General features: G+C 44.7%; 1 protein-coding gene across 2 annotated transcripts in view; it reads left to right on the forward strand.

The window, feature by feature from the left end:
- The first annotated feature begins 2,678 nt into the window (after positions 1-2,678).
- The window catches only part of KIF19 (kinesin family member 19), a 52,662-nt gene continuing 36,406 nt past the window's right edge, over positions 2,679-18,934 (forward strand). Inside the window, exons 1-2 of one of the 2 annotated variants that reach the window (XM_060252401.1) lie at positions 2,679-2,843; positions 5,853-5,933. In XM_060252401.1, coding sequence (XP_060108384.1) covers positions 2,799-2,843; positions 5,853-5,933 — 126 coding nt within the window. In that variant the 5' untranslated portion in view covers positions 2,679-2,798. Of the gene's footprint in view, positions 2,844-5,852; positions 5,934-11,168; positions 11,283-18,934 lie in introns of those variants that run through there. The other variant, XM_060252402.1, reaches the window with a different exon arrangement.

Raw genomic sequence — 18,934 nt, forward strand, 5'->3', positions numbered from 1 at the left:
CAATCACAGCGAGTGGCGGGAAATATGGCTGGCCAGCATTGGACTGGCCAGCAGGGTGAATAGTTCCGGATCTGTATATATGCGGGACCCGGCCCGCGTGTTCTCTCTCTTACCTCGTGTTTGTACCATGCAGTAAACTATGTTGCCCTACGTGCGTCTCTCAGACTGGTACTGTGTAGTATTTTCCAAAGATTTTGCCTGCTTTCTGAGTTCAGAGCTGTTGGTCCACTTGGTCTTCCTAATGTATGAGCCAACTACAACTTCTTGTTTGCTCTTTGAGAGGTGACAGAAAGTGTCCTCCATTCCTTCTCAACCCTTTAAAGTTAAACTAAAGGACATATGTGCATATTGCTGAACCACACTATGTAGAAGCACCAGCAACCATTTAACTAAGAGAGAATGCCAGTTATCTCTGCAATATCCAGGACTTTTTATTGAAGGGCAACAGCTTTGCCAGTCTCTGGCAAGTAAATTATTAAAGGGATGATCATCTTGCAGGTCATGTGACTGCCTCCTCTCTGAAGTAGTGGCAGAGGGCAAGAGTAATAGAAAGGAGTCCTGTTACAGTTATTCCACACACACAGACACAGACACTGCTCAGGCAAGGTTTACACAAGCATTGGCTCATGGGCAAAAAGGATTTATAGTGGTATCATTTGACTTTATCTCTAGTGTTATGTGAAACAAATTGGCCAAAGAAGATGAGTGAGATGGAGGGATGGAGACAGAAAGCAGTTCACTTACACATTGATATTCCTTTTGTTCCCCAGCTGACTCTTATATTGTGAAACAATATAAAAGCCTGTTTATGCATGACAAAAGTGGAGGAGCATGCACCCCCCCCCCACACACACACAAGTACCAATCCCTCTTTCAAATAGCCTTCACTTCTCTATTGTCTTTCCAGATCCTTAGGGAACCCATCATGACAGGTGCAGCCCAGAATTCCTTGTGATGGAGCAAAGGAGTCTGGGAGCACAAACGATGGCTTACCTGCATCAATGAGCTCACTTTGACTCTAGCAGAGTCCTAAGGGAAGATTCCCAAAGGTTTCATGAGAAAACTATCGTCAGCATTTCCATTCTCTGTGCTATTTTTAAAAAGTGATTTCATGCTTGATTGTTCCCAGAATACTGCCAATACACTTTGTCAGTGTGTTTTAATGGAGAAAGATAGCAGTGACTCACACCAGTCTTTACAACCAATTTTCTTTCTGTGGTTTGTGTTGCATGATTTTCAATGAACTCTCCATTGTGCTATGGATGTGTAGAAACATGAGAACATATGTCTGTGACCTAAATGCATAGATGGATGAGTTGAGAGGCATCCTTCCTTACCAGACTTCCAAGCAGGTGTCCCATGGAATACAAAAGTGGTGAAGCCAGTTTCCCTACTGATGGACAGGTACTAGTAAGTCATGGCAGTACCAGGGTTAGACACAGGTGGTTCTTTAGAGGTTGGCTGCATTTATGGATTTTCATCGTTCATTATCTTAAAGGACATCACTAGGCCCTTTCTTTACTGGCAGGTTGTGAGGACAAAATGGATGAACTCCAGGTACTGTGCTATTGTCCTTGGGGGAGAGTGGGAGAAACATGTAGGAAACAAAAAGTACCCAGATTAAAATAACAACAAAAACCAGAATATCTGTTGGGGGCCATAAGTGCAGACAGCAGTTGTGCCTCTTGTAGCTACTCATCTTCCTGTGACATGGATTACGGGAGCCATGCCAGCCCTGAGCTTCTCCTCCCAGTTATCTAATTCGAGATCTTTATTCACACATCCGCCTTTTCTCCTGAGGTTAGGTTTTGTGCTTTTAAAAAAAATACTGAAGTAAAGCACGGCACCATCCTCTTCCTCATAGTAAAGGAGATGGGGCTGTGGCACTCTGCACACCTTCAGGAGCAAATTCACCTCTGATCTCTGAACAAAGGTTGCCAGGTCCATGTTGGAAAATACCTGGAGACTTTAGGGGATGGATCTGGGAGAGGGTGGGGTTTGGGGAGGGAAGGGGCCTCAGCATGGTACAATGCCATAGAGTCTACCCTTCAAAGCAGCCATTTTCTCCAGGGAAGCTGATGTCTGTAAAAAGCGGGAGATCTCCAGTCCCCACCTGGAGGCTGGCATCACCACACCCTAGCACAGAAAGGCTTCAACTTCTCCATGCGTCTTAAGCCCTTCCTCCCTCTATCCTCTCAGTGGACAACGACGTCCCACGTTGTCTGAGGACTGACCAGCAGAGGGCGACCGAAAAGAGCAAGTCGGAGCCCAGCCAATTGTGTGCCGTGTTGTCGCCAAGAGGAAGCCTCACGCGCGCCTGGTTGTTGTGTACACTTCAGGAAAGATCTCCAGGGGACCCGAAACACCAGGAGGCGGCCGGAGAAAGGCGTGAGACGAGGGCAGGGAAAAGACTGAGCCGCTACAAATCCCAGATGGGGAACGGCAGGCTCACCAAAGGCGAGGCGCAGATAGGACAACACCGTGCGAAAGCTCTGCGAAAAGAGAAGGCGTAAAAGCGGGGTGGGGGAGATGAACTATAATTAATAGGAGGGTCGCAAAGAGGACCAAGGGGGTTCGATACTGGTGAGATGTGGTGCCGAGACCGTTTCGCCAGATTGGAAACGCGCCTTACATCCTTGGGAAGAATTCGTTTCGCTTGCGGATGACTAGACTCTGCTAGAGGAGTGGGGGGGGAAGTAAACTTGAGCAGACGACGAGAAGAGGACAGCTCTTCTGCACGTGGCAGCTGCGGTGGGTTTCGCCTTTGCCTAAAGACGCCTTCCCGCCGCACCCCTGCCATGATCATGAAAGAGGCGAGCGACTCCAAGGACCAGCAGCTGACGGTGAGCGGAAGTTTTTAACCTGTCATGCATCCTTTGCAACTTGGTGAAAGACAAAGTGAGAAGGGTATGGGACGAGGGCGGATTCAGTAGTGGTGATACTGTACAGTTTAAAGGAGGGGCTCGCTGCGCATGGTAAATTAGCAGGTGAAGTGGAGTACGATTCCCCCTTTTGCATTTGGCAAGCCGCTTTCTTATGTTCTTTCTTCCTAACAGAGGGACCAACCAAATAAGGATGAATTGATATCATTTAATAACTGAGCTGCGTTGCACGGGGGGTCACAGAGATACTTAAGGTGCCGGCTGGCCTTAAGAGATCTTCCCTGCTCTAAACGGGATCCAGCGTTTAGCTGCCCTTTTGCATCCGCGTAGCCCATCTGGCAGGTTTGGATTGCAGTACTTATGCCCGGGTCTGAACTAATCATTTTATGCCCCAGACCTAAGAGGTCTAGCTGCTATAAGCAACTTTAGCTGCAATTAATGACCCAAGGATGGAAGATCAGTGTCTGTCTGAGCTTACCACACGAGTGTCTGTCTGAGCCTTACCACACTAGTGTAATTACATAACAACAATTAGAGCTACTCGTGTACTCCGTAATAGCTTGCATTACTGAGCTAACTGTACTAGCTAACCATTATCAGTATAGTATATATAACAAAAATGTTTGCTTCTGGGGTTTGAATTGTATCTTGGAAGAAAGTTGTGAATATTATCTGGAAAAAAAATTTCTACAGGAGACTGCTACCTTCTCAAAATGTAGAAAGCTCTGTGTACATTGTAGATGCACATAAGGTCATGCATATTGATGTATATTTAGATAAGGGGCAGGGAAATTATACTGATGTGAAGTAAGCGCTTTGGACAGCCTTGTAGCCAATAGCCTAATTGCTAAATAAATAAACAGAAGATACATTATTCTGTACAAAAGAGAGATCCTATGGATTATCAGCATTTAGATAATAAAAGTTTCTGCTTTTTACATACAATCTGTTATGTTTTAATTCTTTTTTTAGCACTCCCTAATGAAGCAACTCGAGCCAAAAAAGACAGGTCCCTGCCCCAAGAAACTTACAAAGGCCGAAACCAAGTGCTCATGGAAAGCAGGTTGAAACATGTCAACCTTTTTACATGGCCACCAGTAAATTCAGAAACCTGATAGAAGCACATTGCTTTTCTGTTTTTTACATGTGCACAACAACAGCAAGGAGGAACCAAAAAGTGCCTTAAGAGACATGTATGAATTCGGTCTAAAACTACACAACTTCAGAGGGATAGAAAAGGATAGTGAAGGACAAGCAAAATTATATGCAGTTGCACACCCTGTACCTTCTACCTTTGTCCAGATCTCAGTTATCTGAAATTCCTGTTCACATATGCCAGAGGAGCCCAGTATGTGTTATCACTTCTTAAACTATCAGTGTTTGAGGCTGACTGTCTCCAAAAGAAAGTCTAGTGTTTGAGACTAATGTGGAAGCTCTGACTCTGGTGACTAACCTCAAGTGGCTCTTCCACTCATGCAAGTTGTGACACTGTTGCAGCCATTAATCAATGTACATACCTGGTTGAACAGGGTCCTATTTGAGCAAATGCACTTTGATTCAGAGCAGCTCTTTTCTAAGACTTTGACTTCAGTCTGCCTTACTGAAGGAATCCCTTCCCCTCCCTGGCTTCTCTAAATCCAAGAGCCTGGAGGCGTGACCTGGCAGAGACTGCCTGACTGGAGGAATCCCTTCCCCTTCTTTGCCTTTTGTTGGATCTGACCAGAAACCTCTGTCATTTGTAAATGATATTATTTTATTTATTGAAAGTGTATAATTCCTCTTTGTTTTTGAAGGATGCTCATATGTGAAGGGTATGTGAAGTTATACTATGCACATATAACAACACAGAAGCAAGTATAAAGAGTGGATGTTTTGAAACTGTATGTGCATGTGCAGAATAGTTTTGCAGCAGTGTGCATGATGCTGCATGAAATGGGATTCTAAAAGGACCTTTAAAGAAAACTTCTAGAGCTGTCATTGTCTTACGCCACCAGCAGAGGGGGGGGGAGAACCAGTCAGATCTTGCAGAGAGAATGCAATGTAGACAAGGAGGCCATGTCTCTTTGAGAAAAGTTGTTTATCATCATGGCTTCTGTGCAGTCCCACACTAAGACTGCGAGTCCACAGGCTAGCTGTGGAAAAGATTTCCAAAGCTTTCTAGCAGACTAGGAGTGCTCCTCCTCCCTCTGGTGCTTGCCCGCCAAAACAATCATGTGATCAGGAGGAGGGGCATTACTCCTCAGTTCTCTTTCTGCCACCATGAGAGGATCTATACTGCTATTCTCCATTTGTTCTTCAGCTCATCCTTGAGGCTGAGAAGACATATTTCTATCACTTTGTACTGAAATGGGGTCTGGGGTTTACTCTCTGCTCAATCTAAGCCCTGGAAATCAAGACATTTCATAATTTCAAGTGAGAGAAGATAATGATGCAGCATTTGCTTTGTTGGCTTATAAATAACAAAAGGCTGCTTTGCTCAACAAACAGCTCAGTCTTGCACCTTCCATCTGTAGTATTTAGAGGGCAAGTGAAAGATATCAAGGAACCTTTTTGGCTCACATGGCTAAAGCAGCTTCTTTCAGTCTATGGCTTAGCAACACAGTGTTTGAAGCCAGAGATGCTTCTCTTGGGGAGGTGTTTTCTTTCTTCCAGGAAAAATGCTGTAATTGTCGGTGTATGGCTGCCTGCCAGGGCTTTGGAAAGACACAGATTTTCATCTCTCTACACAGGCAGTACCTCAGGTGAAACACACGGGGTGAGGAGGAGGTTATAAAATTAACCAAGAGTTCTTTCCTGAAGTTTAGGAGTGAAAAGCGCTTTTGTCATGCAGTCTGTCTCTGGCTGTGTGGTAATGGCAAGGAAGGCTCTGGCTTCCATGCAGGTGCTGTTTCCATCTGCTTCTCTTTTCTTTTTCACTTTGTAACCTGTGGGACTTGCCTGGGGCTCATCTGTCTCCTCCTTGATTTCTAGGTGGCCCTTCGCATACGGCCAGTCAGCATGGCAGAGTTGGAAGAAGGAGCCACGCTCATTGCCCATAAAGTGGATGATCAGGTATTGTGGAAAGCCTTCGGGGAGGGGGGCTGTATTGGAGAGCTTAGGAATAGGTACTCTCATCTTTGAAAGAAGAAGGCATCAAGAAATTATTTCAGATAGACTGTAATTCCAGGTTGGGACTGCGACGTGGTCTCTTTACGCACAGACAAACAACAAGGCTGCATGGCTCAAATCTACCTTGGAGCCACAAACTCTAACCTGAATAGCCAGATACCAAAGGTGTGGTGAGGACTAGCTTGAAGTCAGTAGGAAGGAAAGAGCATTCAGGATTCTATACAGGTTCCTTTTTTGTCTTATTTTGCATAGTCGAGGGATGAGTACTGACCCCAAAAACAGGCTAAATCTGTTCAAATGAAGCCCTCCCAGAGGACTTTGACAAATTTGAAAATAGAGAAGACTGGGTGTTGCCATGACATGAAACTGAGAGTCAGTACAGAAACTTTATCATGGTGGGATGGATCCTGGGTTAGCTGAGAGATTCAGGGCTGTGATCCCAACTTTTTAATGCTACTTCAAATTGAAAGTTAAGTAGCATAAAAAAGCTGGGATCACAGCATGCAGAGAAGGGGAATGTCAGCCTTCTCCCTGTGCTGGTTTCCTTCAGGCTACAGCCTTAAGCTCTCTTAAGTAATTCATTTTGATAGCCTCATTTGAAGTCACAAAGGTAGGCATGTGCCTAACCCCACCTAGGAGGCTAAGGATGCCAGATCCCCCAGTGGGGGCAGAGGTCTCCTGGTTTTGGGTCTCCCTGTCTATCAGCTGGCTGGCAGGGGGGAATTACCCTCCCCAAACAGGGAAGAACACCAGAAATTAATGTGATGTGGCTATATTTATTTATTTATTTTATATCCCGCCCTCCCCGCCAAAGGCAGGCTCAGGGTGGCTCACAGATTAAGGGTCACACAATCAAATTAGCATGACCAAACAAGATATAACTACATGATACATGATCCAGAAGTGACATCAGGCAGTGACACAGTTTTTTTGGGAAAAACTCTGTGGTAGAAGCTAATTCTACCTTAGAGTTTTTGCCTAGAGCATCACCCCCTGACATGCTTACATCACTTCTGGGTCATGTATGCATGTTGTGAATTTCATGACTCATGTTTAATTTCATGCTCTTGGTAACTTCATTCCCCATCCCCTGCTGGCTGGCCCAAGGGACCTGGCAACCCTATAGGAGGCTGTTCCGTAACATCAACGTAGTAATAGATGAGACCCAGCTCTGGACCATAACAGATCACACTGCTGAGACTGAGGGGACCACTAGGAGACCCTTCTCTCATTTAATTATTATTATTAATAATAGTTTATTTATATTCTGCCCATTCCCCTGTAGGGGCTCAGGGTGGAGCACAACATAATTAAAATCACAAAAAAATCATATATTAATAAAAACAACTACAATTATTCCATAAACAAAGTAGCACGGCAGAACAGTTATGATGAGATGGTGCAGCTGGACAATGCAGCAATCAGCGAAATAGGATATTCAGTAGGGGAGGTCAACCGATCTAATGGGCAGATGCCCGCTGCCTGGCAGAACAGCTCCGTTTTACAGGTCCTACGAAAGGCTAGTAAGCCAGGTAGGGCCCGGATCTCTATAGGGAGCTGATTCTACCAGGTTGGGGCCAGGACCGAGAAGGACCTGGCCCTGGTAGAGGCAAGACGGGCATCTCTTGGGCCGGGGACAGTCAGCCTATCCTGGGAAGCTGAACAAAGCGACCTCCGGGGCATATACGGGAAGAGCCCTAGGAGAGTCTCTTGAACTGCCATGCTTCCTCAATGAATATTTTTTGTTCATACACTAAAAAAAACAGACAGAGATTGAGCTGTAACTCCAAAAATCCCAGGAGGATCAGCAATCAAAAGACCATGTAGACAGATTTCAGAGTAACTACTGCTTTTATCCAAACGAGCCAAGACATTCTTCTCAAATACTGTGTCTGCTCCATAGATCTTCGCCATGTGCAAAGCTGGTTCAGATGCATAGAAATTGGACTAGATGGATTTATGGAGGAAACAGAAGCAAAAGTAGTTATGAAAGAAGAAATCCCAGGAGAAAAATCACTTCCTCAAGCAGAAAGAAACATGCCCAAATATTTGTGTTGACAGAATGTAGAAAATGTCAATCAGTGATCTCACCATTTTAAATTCTGATCTTAAAAACAGTGAGATTGTAAAGAAATAATATTTAGCTCTCTTTTTGTAGGCCTTTGCTTCCTGTTCACTAGGTATGCCTTTTGTCCAGTGTGAGTGCTCTGTGGAAAAATAATAGGGTTGCCAAGTCCAACTCAAAAAATATCTGAGGACTTTGGGGGTAGAGCCCAGAGACTTTCCCATTCCCTAAAATAAATAAAATATTGCAGTGCAGTTCCCCTGAATAATATCTCCATTTCCCCAGCAGCTGCTCTTCCACTAAATGAAAGTGAACACACGCACACTCACAAAGCAGCCTAAATAAACACAACAGTTTGCAAGCACACACTTTTGTGATCTCATTGAGGCAATTTGCTCATGGGAGCTACTGAATGTTAGCTGCATTTCAACCAGCTTCTTGAGACTAACACAGGAAAATGAAAAGGAGCAGTCTAGGGGGTGAAGTTTTCCTACATCTCATAATCAGGTTCTAGTTAACTCTTTACTACCCATTTTACTATACACATGACTTCTGAAATGAATGCAAAACAGAGGGACTGTGCTCACTTCTCTTCCTTTTGCATTTGCTTCACACACTCATTGGGAAGAGCCACATGGCTTTGCCTCTCACCCCGCCCATGCAACTTTCCTCCTGCTGTGATTTAAAGACACATACTTAGTCCAAAACAAGCAGTTTGCAAGGTTCTTTTAAACCTGCCCAGATTTAAAGGCACATCATGGCTGTTAGGACAGGGCTTCCCCCTGCCAGCCAGCTGGCTGGCAGTGGGGAGGAGCCTACAAAACTGGGAGACCCCTGTCCAGACCTGGGGGTTGGCAAGCCTAGAAAATAAGCAAACAAAATGGAGTCTGGCCTCAATTAGAGCATAGTGGAGAGGTCTGACATCATTTAGAGGGACCAGACGCTCCTTGGAGGGACCAGATGCTCCTGTAATCAATTGCAAGTAAACTAGATCAAAGGACTCACTCTATGTTCTGTTTTTGAAGACCTCCTGGCCAAAGAGTTCTCTTTGGTCACTAGACTGATTCCACATCATCTCCATAGCCCCTCCTTCTTTCCTTTAGCCCAGTGGATCCCCCATTCCCTCATTCTTTCAGAACTTTGCTTCCCTCTTGGCCATCTTAGCCCACAGCTGATTCTACCTCCTTACCTTCGACCACTCTTCCCTCCCTCCTGGATAACTGTCTGTTTGTTCCCTTGTACTTCTCTGTATATTTCTTTGCAACAAGAAAGGTTGGGATTGGATTTCCTCATTCCAAAGAACTTTGGCTTTAGAAAAAACCCTCATCATGATTCCAAAAGCAGAGAGTATACAGTTTCCAATAGAGGAAGGTGAATGGGGCAGATCTGGAATAAGAACATTAAATTGGTCCTCAGTTGTAATAGCACAAGTGAATGGAAGTTTAATGCTTTCTTAGTGATTCCAGAATGGCTGGATGCCTTAAAAACGATGACATTTAGTCAGGCAAAAGCCAAGCATGATGACTAGCCTTAAAATTCTGGGTCACCAAGAGGCTGGCTGATTGTGCATTGAGGCCAGGTTAATCAGAAGCATACCTTTGCCCAAAGGTTGAGCGACTCCTTTCTCCCTATATGCCAAACAAATCTATCTCACGAACTCCTTCCCCCAACCACCCTATAGTAGACAAGTTGTTCAGATCAACAGCACCTTCTTAACAGTACTGCAGCACATAACAACCTCAGCTACCCCATTGTCTAGAATGCTTCAGCAATCACCTCCACAGCCACTCCATCTAGATTTCCCAAGAGCCCCCCCTCCCCACTCCACAGTTTTCCCCTGCCATTTTCCACCCCATTTCATCTTCAGTTCTTCCCCTTCTTCTTACATCTGTCGTTTTGAGTTCCACAAAGCTGAGCTGAGAGAAGTATCTGGCCATTAATGAATGTGTGAGCGTTTTTAAGGTGTCATGTGCTGTGCATTTTCTGTAGGGTCTTTCCTGGCAGTTGGAAACTTTTGTTCATTCAGGGTGCAGAGGGTGCTAGCCTATTGGCACATTTTCCCAAACCAAATCCCCTGGTTTCTCCTGTGCCATCTCTGAGCCCAGCTGCTTGCCTCCCCACCTCAGTCCCACACTGACAAGCCTGCCCAGAGTTACCACAAGCCTTTAGACCAGGGGTGGGGAACCCTTTTTCTGCCAAGGGCCATATGGATATTTATGATATCATTCACGGGCCATAAAAAATTATTAGCTTTAAAAACAGTGCTCTGCCAAGGGAGAACGATTCAGGCCGGCAAAATTAATGCCAATAATTGTTTTTCTATTTGAAGTCATGTGGGGAGAGCCTAATCTGGTGCGCGCACACACACACAGTCTGCCGCCCTAGGCAAATGCTTTTTTGTAGAAAAAGCCCAGCAGGAACTCAGTAGCATATTAGGCCACACCATCTGGGATAATCAAGTACAAACTGAACTGTGACAGTAACTTTTCCAGGCCCTGCAGCAATTCTGGCCGGCCAGCCAGGCCCCAGGGAGGCTGCTGCACAGTACATCTGGGCCCTGTGATCCCTGGCTGGCCCTGGGGAGGCTGCTGCACAGCGCAGCTGGGCCCCACCATCCTCACTGGCCAGCCAGGCCCCAGGGAGGCTGCCACATGGCTCAGTTCAGCCCAGCAATCTCTGAGGGCCACACCAAGTGACCTCAAGGGCCACATACGGCCCTCGGGATGGAGGTTCCCCACCCCTGCTTTAGACAAAGATCCTTTCTGCCCCCTCCACACACATACCAGCTGGGCCAAAGCCTTACATAATGTAAAAACAAATTGTATCATATGCCTGGTTCCAAGAACCTCAGAGTACCAAAGCCACCCCCAAATCTTACTCCCACCAGCCCTTCCGCCTTTCTTAGTGCCTTCTTAGTGCCTCAGCTGATACTTAGCCGTACTTGGTTCCCACTTGTTGCAGTCTGGAGGGAAATTAGGTGTGCTGATTAGAAGGATATTTTTTCTCTCCTCTTGAGAGCTGCTGGTAAGTGCTAACTGCAGCTGACCCAGAAATCTGGCTCCAGGGATCCAGACAGGCCTCCAGTGAGAACTCAGCTGTTGTGTCTGTGTGTTACATGTATTAGATTAATTGCATCAGGTCTGGGCATAAGGTGTTTTTTTTAAAGAGATGAATGCAGTTTGAAAGAGGGATTAATGCTCATGATGCTCATTCCATCTTCTGTTCTGGTAAACATGTTTTGTGCGTTCTGATGAACAGTTATATTCATTTTCATTTCTTTGTTGCATTTATTCATTATTCTTTTAAAGTTTTCAGTTGGTTTCTGTGTGCTGTGCTGACTGTAATTGTTTGTTGTGTTTCGTTTCCCATCCGGTGTGCATGGAATGTTCAGGGACTGTTCCCCTAGAGAGGCAGGTAGCATGGTAGAGCAGAGCTGAGGAACTAAGGGGCTGTGAGTCTCTTAAAGGGCTTCTCTGGATGGCTAGTTGGCTACCATTTTCCAGTCAAAACACTCAGATGTCTCTAAAACAACAAATCTCTAAGGGAGAAAATGCCTGGCACTGCAAGGAGGATACACAAGGGAGGCATCTCACAGCTCTACACCTTGAATAAAACTTTGTGCACTGGACTCTAACTTTGTTCCATCTCACAGCCCCAGTAAGCAAGGTGGAATGGCAGGCAGTGGTTTTGCTTTGGGCTGCCATAGGCAGGCAGCAAGGCAGAGCTGGCCATTGAATTTCCCAAGAAAAGTGACTTCAGAAAAGACAGAGCAGCAGCATTGCAACAGCAATAGCCCTGTTCACATTTTACAGTGAACACGGGCACATCCTGCCGATATATGCTTACATCTGTTTGTAAGAAAGAGCCAATGTATGTTCGCTTAACACATGAAACCTGTGACCAGTGCCTGGAGAAATGGAGGATTTATATCACACTTTCAGTGGTACATGCATTGACTGTAATGTGATAATTATTCAACCAACATACATAGAACAATGAGGTGTATTATATGTTCTTTCAGTGTAACTGGTGAGCAGGGCATCTGTGTTTCACAGATAAAGGGTGCCACCATTCTTGCCTTGGCCACAGATGCAGAAGAGTAGGTTTTTATACTTTGCTTTTCTCTACCTTAAGAAGTCTGAAAGCAGCTTACAATCTCCTTCACTTCTGCTTCCCGCAACAGTTAACTTGTAAGGCAGGTGAGGCTGAGAAAGTTCTGAGAGAACTGTGACTGGCCCACGGTCACCCAGCAGGCTTCAGGTGGAGGAGTGGGGAATCAAACACGGTTCTCCAGATTACAGTGCACTGCTGTTAACCACTACTCTGCACTGGCCGCCACCTATCCCTTGTTTACTGTTCAGATAATGTATGCTAGTGCCTGGTATAAACTGAACATGAGAGTAATAGTGCTTGATGGAAATCCCTTCTGTATGTATAGATCACACTGAGTGATGCACAGAGGCAGACAAAGTAACAGACTGTGTATACTGGTGTGCGTTTTTGCAGTAACTTAGTGCATCAGTATGTGCTGCGCATAATCACATTACCACATAGTGACACTAACAGACTTACAGAGTACAGAATTTACTCAGTAAGTAGATTTATGCTAGCACTAAAGCCATGGGGGACCTTACTAAAATAGCAATACTGTCTGACACATTAGCAAAAAATGGACAATAAATCATACTGCCTAACGTACAGGTAAACCACAGTACAGCTATGCAATTTGCAAAGCATCAAAAAGACCCTGAAAGTGCTCAGTCTCATAGAACACAACTAATTCAGGCGAAGAGATGCTCGCTGAAGGGTATGTTATTCAGGGGTGTCAAACAGGTGGCCCATGGGCCGGGGCCGGCCCCTGAAGGGCTCTGGTCCAGCCTGCGAGCAACTGACCTCCCCATCCTCATGCCTCTCTGTCAGAGAGGTGCAGGCCAGTTGGGCTTTCCTCTTTCTTCTGCAGCCTCAGCTTGCAGAAGCAGGAGGAATATCTCCCCCGGCGCACCTCTTTGGCTGTTGGAGAGGCAGGCGGGTTGGGCATTCCTCAAGCTTCTGCAGCCAAGACAAGAAGCAAAAGATCTTTGTTGGATATTCTTAGGAAAAAATATTTAGCAGAGTGTGACATTAGCAGCACAGCCAAGAATAGGCAGATAATATATGTGTGTTTAAAAGAATATGATTGCTTTACTTGGAGCTACAAGGGAAGGGTAAACTGGGAAGAAAATAACAGAGACTAAGTTTACATCTTTACAGTTAGAGAACAAAACTAGGAATGGCTTCTCTTCTGCAAACTTAGACAAAGGGAGGAAGAGAACCATAAAATGCAGAATACCCAATGCATTGATTTCCAATCACAACACTTAGTTCCAGGTGATTTAATTAAGACCTCCTGCAAACATTCATGGACTTTCTCTTTAGCTAACAAATAGGTTACAGTAAACACACGTGACTTCCTGACTAACCAAACAAAGTTAACTCTATAATTACTGAAGTGTTGCAAACTTGCTAATTCCAACACCCCTTTACAAGTTAAAATACTGAAGTCATGCAAGTTCAGTCTTTCACAAAGAATCGCAAACTTCTCCTTGGCGAGCGGTTTGGTGAGTATGTCATGATCATCTTCTCAGTAGGACAGAATTCCATTTCAATCAGTCCTTCTATCATATGTGTCATAAAATGGCATTTAAGTTTTATGTTCTTAGTTCTGTTCTTGGTGATCTCACCTTTGCAGGTAGTGATACAAGCTTGGTTGTCCTCATACAGTACAATGGGTTTAGGTTCATCTATCCCGTAGTCCTTTGGTAGATGAATAATTCATTCTAGTTCCTGGGAGGCACTTGTTGCTGATATACATTCTGCCTCTGTTGTAGAAAGAACTATGACAGATTGTTTCTGACTAGTCCATTCAATTAAGCTGTTTCCATAGAAGAACAAGTATCCACTTGTAGATTTGCCATCAGGTGCATTTCTATCCAAGTTGGCATCCATGAATCCAATCAGTCTTGGTTCATCACAGGGTGAGATTACAAGTTTGTAATCCAAAATTCCTTTCAGGTATCTAGCCAGTCTCTTTATGGGTCTCGAATCATAAACACTTGGTGTGTTGGTCTTTCTGCATAAGAGTCCAACTGCTGAAGTTATATCAGGTCTGCAAATTTTGCTCAAGTATAAAAGTTTTCCAATTGCTGACTTGTAGTTATGATATTTGGAAGTAGTTCTCCATCTGTTCTCTTTAGGTACCTTGGTTCAAGTGGAGTACTAATTGGTTTGGAAACTTTCATTCCCACAGATTCAATAAAGTCCATTATTTTTTGTTTCTGGCTTAAAAGAAAACTTCCATCTTCTGTTCTTTCAATTCGTATTCCAAGATAGTATTTTATAGGTCCTATAAAAGTTGCAAAACACTTGCTCCTGTTTTATTGCCCCATAAGGTCAAAATGCACTATCTTCAGAAATTTTGCATTTTGTTCAGGAGATTGACCTTTGTAGCTGGGAGCTGTTCCCTTTGCTTTCAGACATGTCTCACAGGCATTTTTCATCACATCACAATCAACAGCATTGATATCACAATCTTTCAATAGTTTCTGCACACTCTGCACATGTCTGTGACCTAGTTTGACATGCCAAGCATAAAGACAGATGGAGAAACTCTGTGTTACTAAGGTCAAGGTACCCAGCTTACCCCCCGAATATCAAGATCTACATAAGGTGTTTGATGCCCAAGCGGCAGATGAGCTACCCCCTCACAGAAACATGGACTGTGCCATTGAACTGGTGGAGGGGGAGCCATGGCCCAAAGCCAAGTTCTTTAGGAAGAAAAAGGATGGCAGTTTGCGGCTTTGTACTGACTTTCGTGGCTTGAACACGATTTCCATGAGTAATGCATACCCTCTCTCCCTCATACCGGACCTCCTGGGGGAGGTGTCCCAAGGAAAAATCTTTACCAAGCTCAATCTCTGGGATGCGTACTTCCGAGTCCATATCAAGGAAGGGGATGACTGGAAAACCGCTTTTAACACCTCGCTTGACCAGTACAAATACTTGGTCATGCCGTTTGGCCTCACGGGGGACCCAGGAGTATTCATGAACTTAATCAATGAAGTGTTGCACAAATACCTGTACAAGGGCGTGGTCTGTTACCTGGATGATGTTTTGATATACTCTCAAAACCTACCCTCACACATTCGCCCGGTGAGGGAGGTACTACAGACTCTGTACAAACACAAACTGTTTGCCAAACTGTCCAAATGTGAATTCCACAAAACACAGCTCGATTTCCTAGGGTACCGCATCTCCACGGGAGGGCTGGGAATGGACCCAAACAAAGTGCAGGCTGTGATTGACTGGGAACCCCCCAGAACCCACAAACAGCTCCAGAGTTTCCTGGGGTGTGGAAATTTTTATAGGGGGTTCATCAATAACTTTGCTGAAGTCGCTCTACCCCTCACAGAACTGTTAAAAACAAAGGGGAAGGGACCACAAGCCGTAAAGGATAGTTCCGGACTTCAGTGGACGGGGGAGTGTCAAAAGGTGTTTGATGAACTGAAAGCCCAGTTCACGTCCGAACCCTGCTTAATACACCCAGATGAAAATAAAAGGTTTGTGGTTCAATGCAACATGAGCGACGTTGCCGGCGCCGCCGTATTGCTCCAAGAGGGGCCGGATGGCCAACTGCACCCCTGTGCATACCTGTTCCAGAAATTCAGCCCCACAGAATGCAATTGGTCTGTGTGGGATAAAGAAGCCTCCACCATTAAACTAGCCTTAGAGAAATGGAGGCACTACCTAGAGGGGGGCGAAGGAGTCGTTCGACCTTTGGACAGATCATAAAAATCTGGCCGCCCTCATCGCCACCCAGAATCTCAACAATAAGCAAGTACGGTGGGCGGGGTTGTTCCGATGGTTCAATTTTAAACTGGGTCACATCCCGAGAAAGCTGAACTTACTAGCAGATGCTCTGTTCCGCCTCCCACAACACAACAGCAAGAGGGAGGAGGTTATTGACTCACTGTTCACACCCTCCCAGCTAAGTGCACTGGTCACCATGCGTGCGCAAAGTCGGAAGGAGGCAGAGCCCCCTGACAGATTCCTAATGGAACTAAAACAAGCGACTCTGGATAATGCTCAATAATGATTTGTGGGAAAAGTACCCAGAAAAAAAATCTCTTTTGCTATAAGGCATGTTTTTTTCTGCCGGTGTGACTCTTCCTTCTCTCTGTGTGTACAAAGTCAGCTTGAACACTCTAAACCAGACAGCCAGACACTAGGATAACAAATATTAATGGATATTAATGACAGTCTTTGGTTTTCCTGTTAAGTTTTGTTCCAGTAGTGTGACTAATGAATAATCACTTTTGAACATGAAAAAATGTCTCTCTTTCCCCCATCACATGCACTCTCCCTCTTTGTCATACACACAGAGACACATGTGTTTTCCAACTCTAATGTCATCAAATGCCAACTAAAGGTAAATCAGAGGTGCTGCAACATTAGGAAAGCAGGAGTTCAAGTTGCTGTTTTTAAAAATCTATTATTACTTGTCTTAGGAGCAAAGATGGCTTTTGGTCTTCCTATACAGCTCCATGAAGCAAGCTAAGGCAGAAAAGGTCAGGGCAGTGGAGGTGGGGAGAAATACAGTAATTAAGGAAGTGGAAACAGGATCTCAAGTAGAGCAGATTTTGAAGAGGATGGAATACTGTGCAGAATGAGGGAAATATGGAAGAGGTGGGAAACAGTAAATTGGATTGGTTGAAATTTGAGAAGAAGATTGAAATTTGGGCACCATGGTCAACAGTGGTAGCTGCCTCTTCCCAGCAACCCCGTGCTGGGATAGTGGAGGTCTCATATGTTAAACCACTTCATATGTGCCAATATCACTTCCCTGTAGAAAATCTTCTTGTACACTGTCATCTGTATATATTCGTGGTAGGGCTGTGGCTTCCCAATGCACTTGTAACAAAATGCCTATGTGTGCAATTCTGCCTAATGTGGATGCTCAGGCTGGATTCAGATGGGCGATTTGGGGTGACACAGGCACCCCCCCACACACACACACACACATCCAAATCAAAATGGTGCATTCATACATGCAAATCTGGGCCCCACCTTGCTTCTGCCCTTACCTTGTCATCTGCCACCTCTATGCCACTTCAAAAAGCCACCAGGCACTAACTGGTGGCGAATCTCTGAAGCACTTCCCCGTCATCTTTCCCAGCCAGGGTGCAGCAGGAGAACCCCTCTCAAGCACATGAGTGGTGTGACCACTCCTCCCGGGTGCATGCAGCCTTTCCTTTTATTTGTTAGTTCCTTTGACCGATTGTCTTAAGCTCAAGACAAAAAAAGACAGTAAATACTGCACAAATTATTTGTTTTATTTGCTTAGAACCGTTATACTGCTGTTAACACCTTGTGGCACATTTGGGGCTTTTTTTTCTGAGTAGGAAGGTTGCTGCCCCAAGCTGCCAGTCTGAATGCAGCCATAGAGTCTGCACATAGGTTTCCTACATGGACATTAAATCACTGTGTGTGAAACGATAAATTGGGAGTCTTGGAGCTGTAAGCGAGGATTAGGGTGCTGACAGGCCTGCCAAGAGCTACTTCAATCCTCCATGCAAAGATCCTGTCTGGCAACTTCTTCAAGTTCACTGGTGCTTAGAACCGTTATACTGCTGCTAACACCTTGTGGCATATTGCCCTGTTTCTCAAACCCTTCAGGCTTCCAAGATGTTCATGCTGATAAGTTTGACACTTATGTGAGACAAATGTCTCATCGCAGTTCCTCAGATGTGCCCATCCCTTTTGCCTCACTGCTTCCCTCACTGTGACTTTCAGTTGGTTTTTCTCTCTGTTGCAAGCAGGAGATGGTTGTAGATGCAGGGAGGTGTAGTTGTTCACTGTGCTTGTTCCTGCTTCCACTACAATGCTGCCCTATGAAGGGGTTCTTCCCCCTTCTTTTAGGGCCTGAGTTGTCTTGAAGACAATGTTGTCTTCCCACCACATCCTGCTGAAGACAATGTTGTATTCCAAGTACCAGCAAACCATTTGTGGGAGTGACTTGTTGTCAAGACAATAATGCACTAGATTTAGAAAAGAAGAAGAAGGGGAGAACCAGTTCCAGAGCATGATTTGAGACTAATAGAGGGATTAGTAGAGATCACTCACCTCCCTATTGCAGATAGATCCAGGTGGGCAGTCGTGTTGGTCTGAAGCAGTAGAACAAAGTTTGAGTCCAGTGGTACCTTTAAAATCAATAAAATTTTGTTCAAGGTATGAGCTTTTGTGTGCATGTGCACTTTTTCAGATTTGTAACAGAAGATAACAGTTCAAACATAAAAGCAGGGTCTGACCAGGGAATTACCACACAACAAGATATGAGAAGACAAAACAGGAATAACAAGCTAAGTTTATACAATCAACATTTGTTTGAATTTAATTAAGATGGACAAACAGTGGAGCAATAAATATGTTGAAATAGGAGATAAAGGTGTAAAAGTATCCTTCCTAATTGTGGGATGTTATGAGTTTAACTGAGGTCTCCCGGCTGCAGATGTGAGTCTCGGAACAATTCTGTCACAAGTGCAGTGCTACTTGCTGTGGGCCTAATTAAACTGCTGAGCTTTTTTTAGGGCCAAAATTCAATAGGCAAACCAAAAGTCTCTCTATTTTCTTTCACCAGGAGGTGTCAGAGCAAATCCTGCTATTCCCCCTCCCCCAATGCATGACTCACAAAAACTTAAACTGGAATAAATGTTGATTTTTGAGGTGCCACTCTGTTTTATTTCACTACAATAAACTAACATGGCTACTCCTCTGGAAACATTGAATTTAGGGACAAAAGCATGTTACACTGAATGGCAGATTTCTGGCATTGACTATGGCACTG

This window comes from Heteronotia binoei, chromosome 13 (assembly GCF_032191835.1).
Source record: "Heteronotia binoei isolate CCM8104 ecotype False Entrance Well chromosome 13, APGP_CSIRO_Hbin_v1, whole genome shotgun sequence".
Lineage (NCBI taxonomy): Eukaryota > Metazoa > Chordata > Lepidosauria > Squamata > Gekkonidae > Heteronotia > Heteronotia binoei.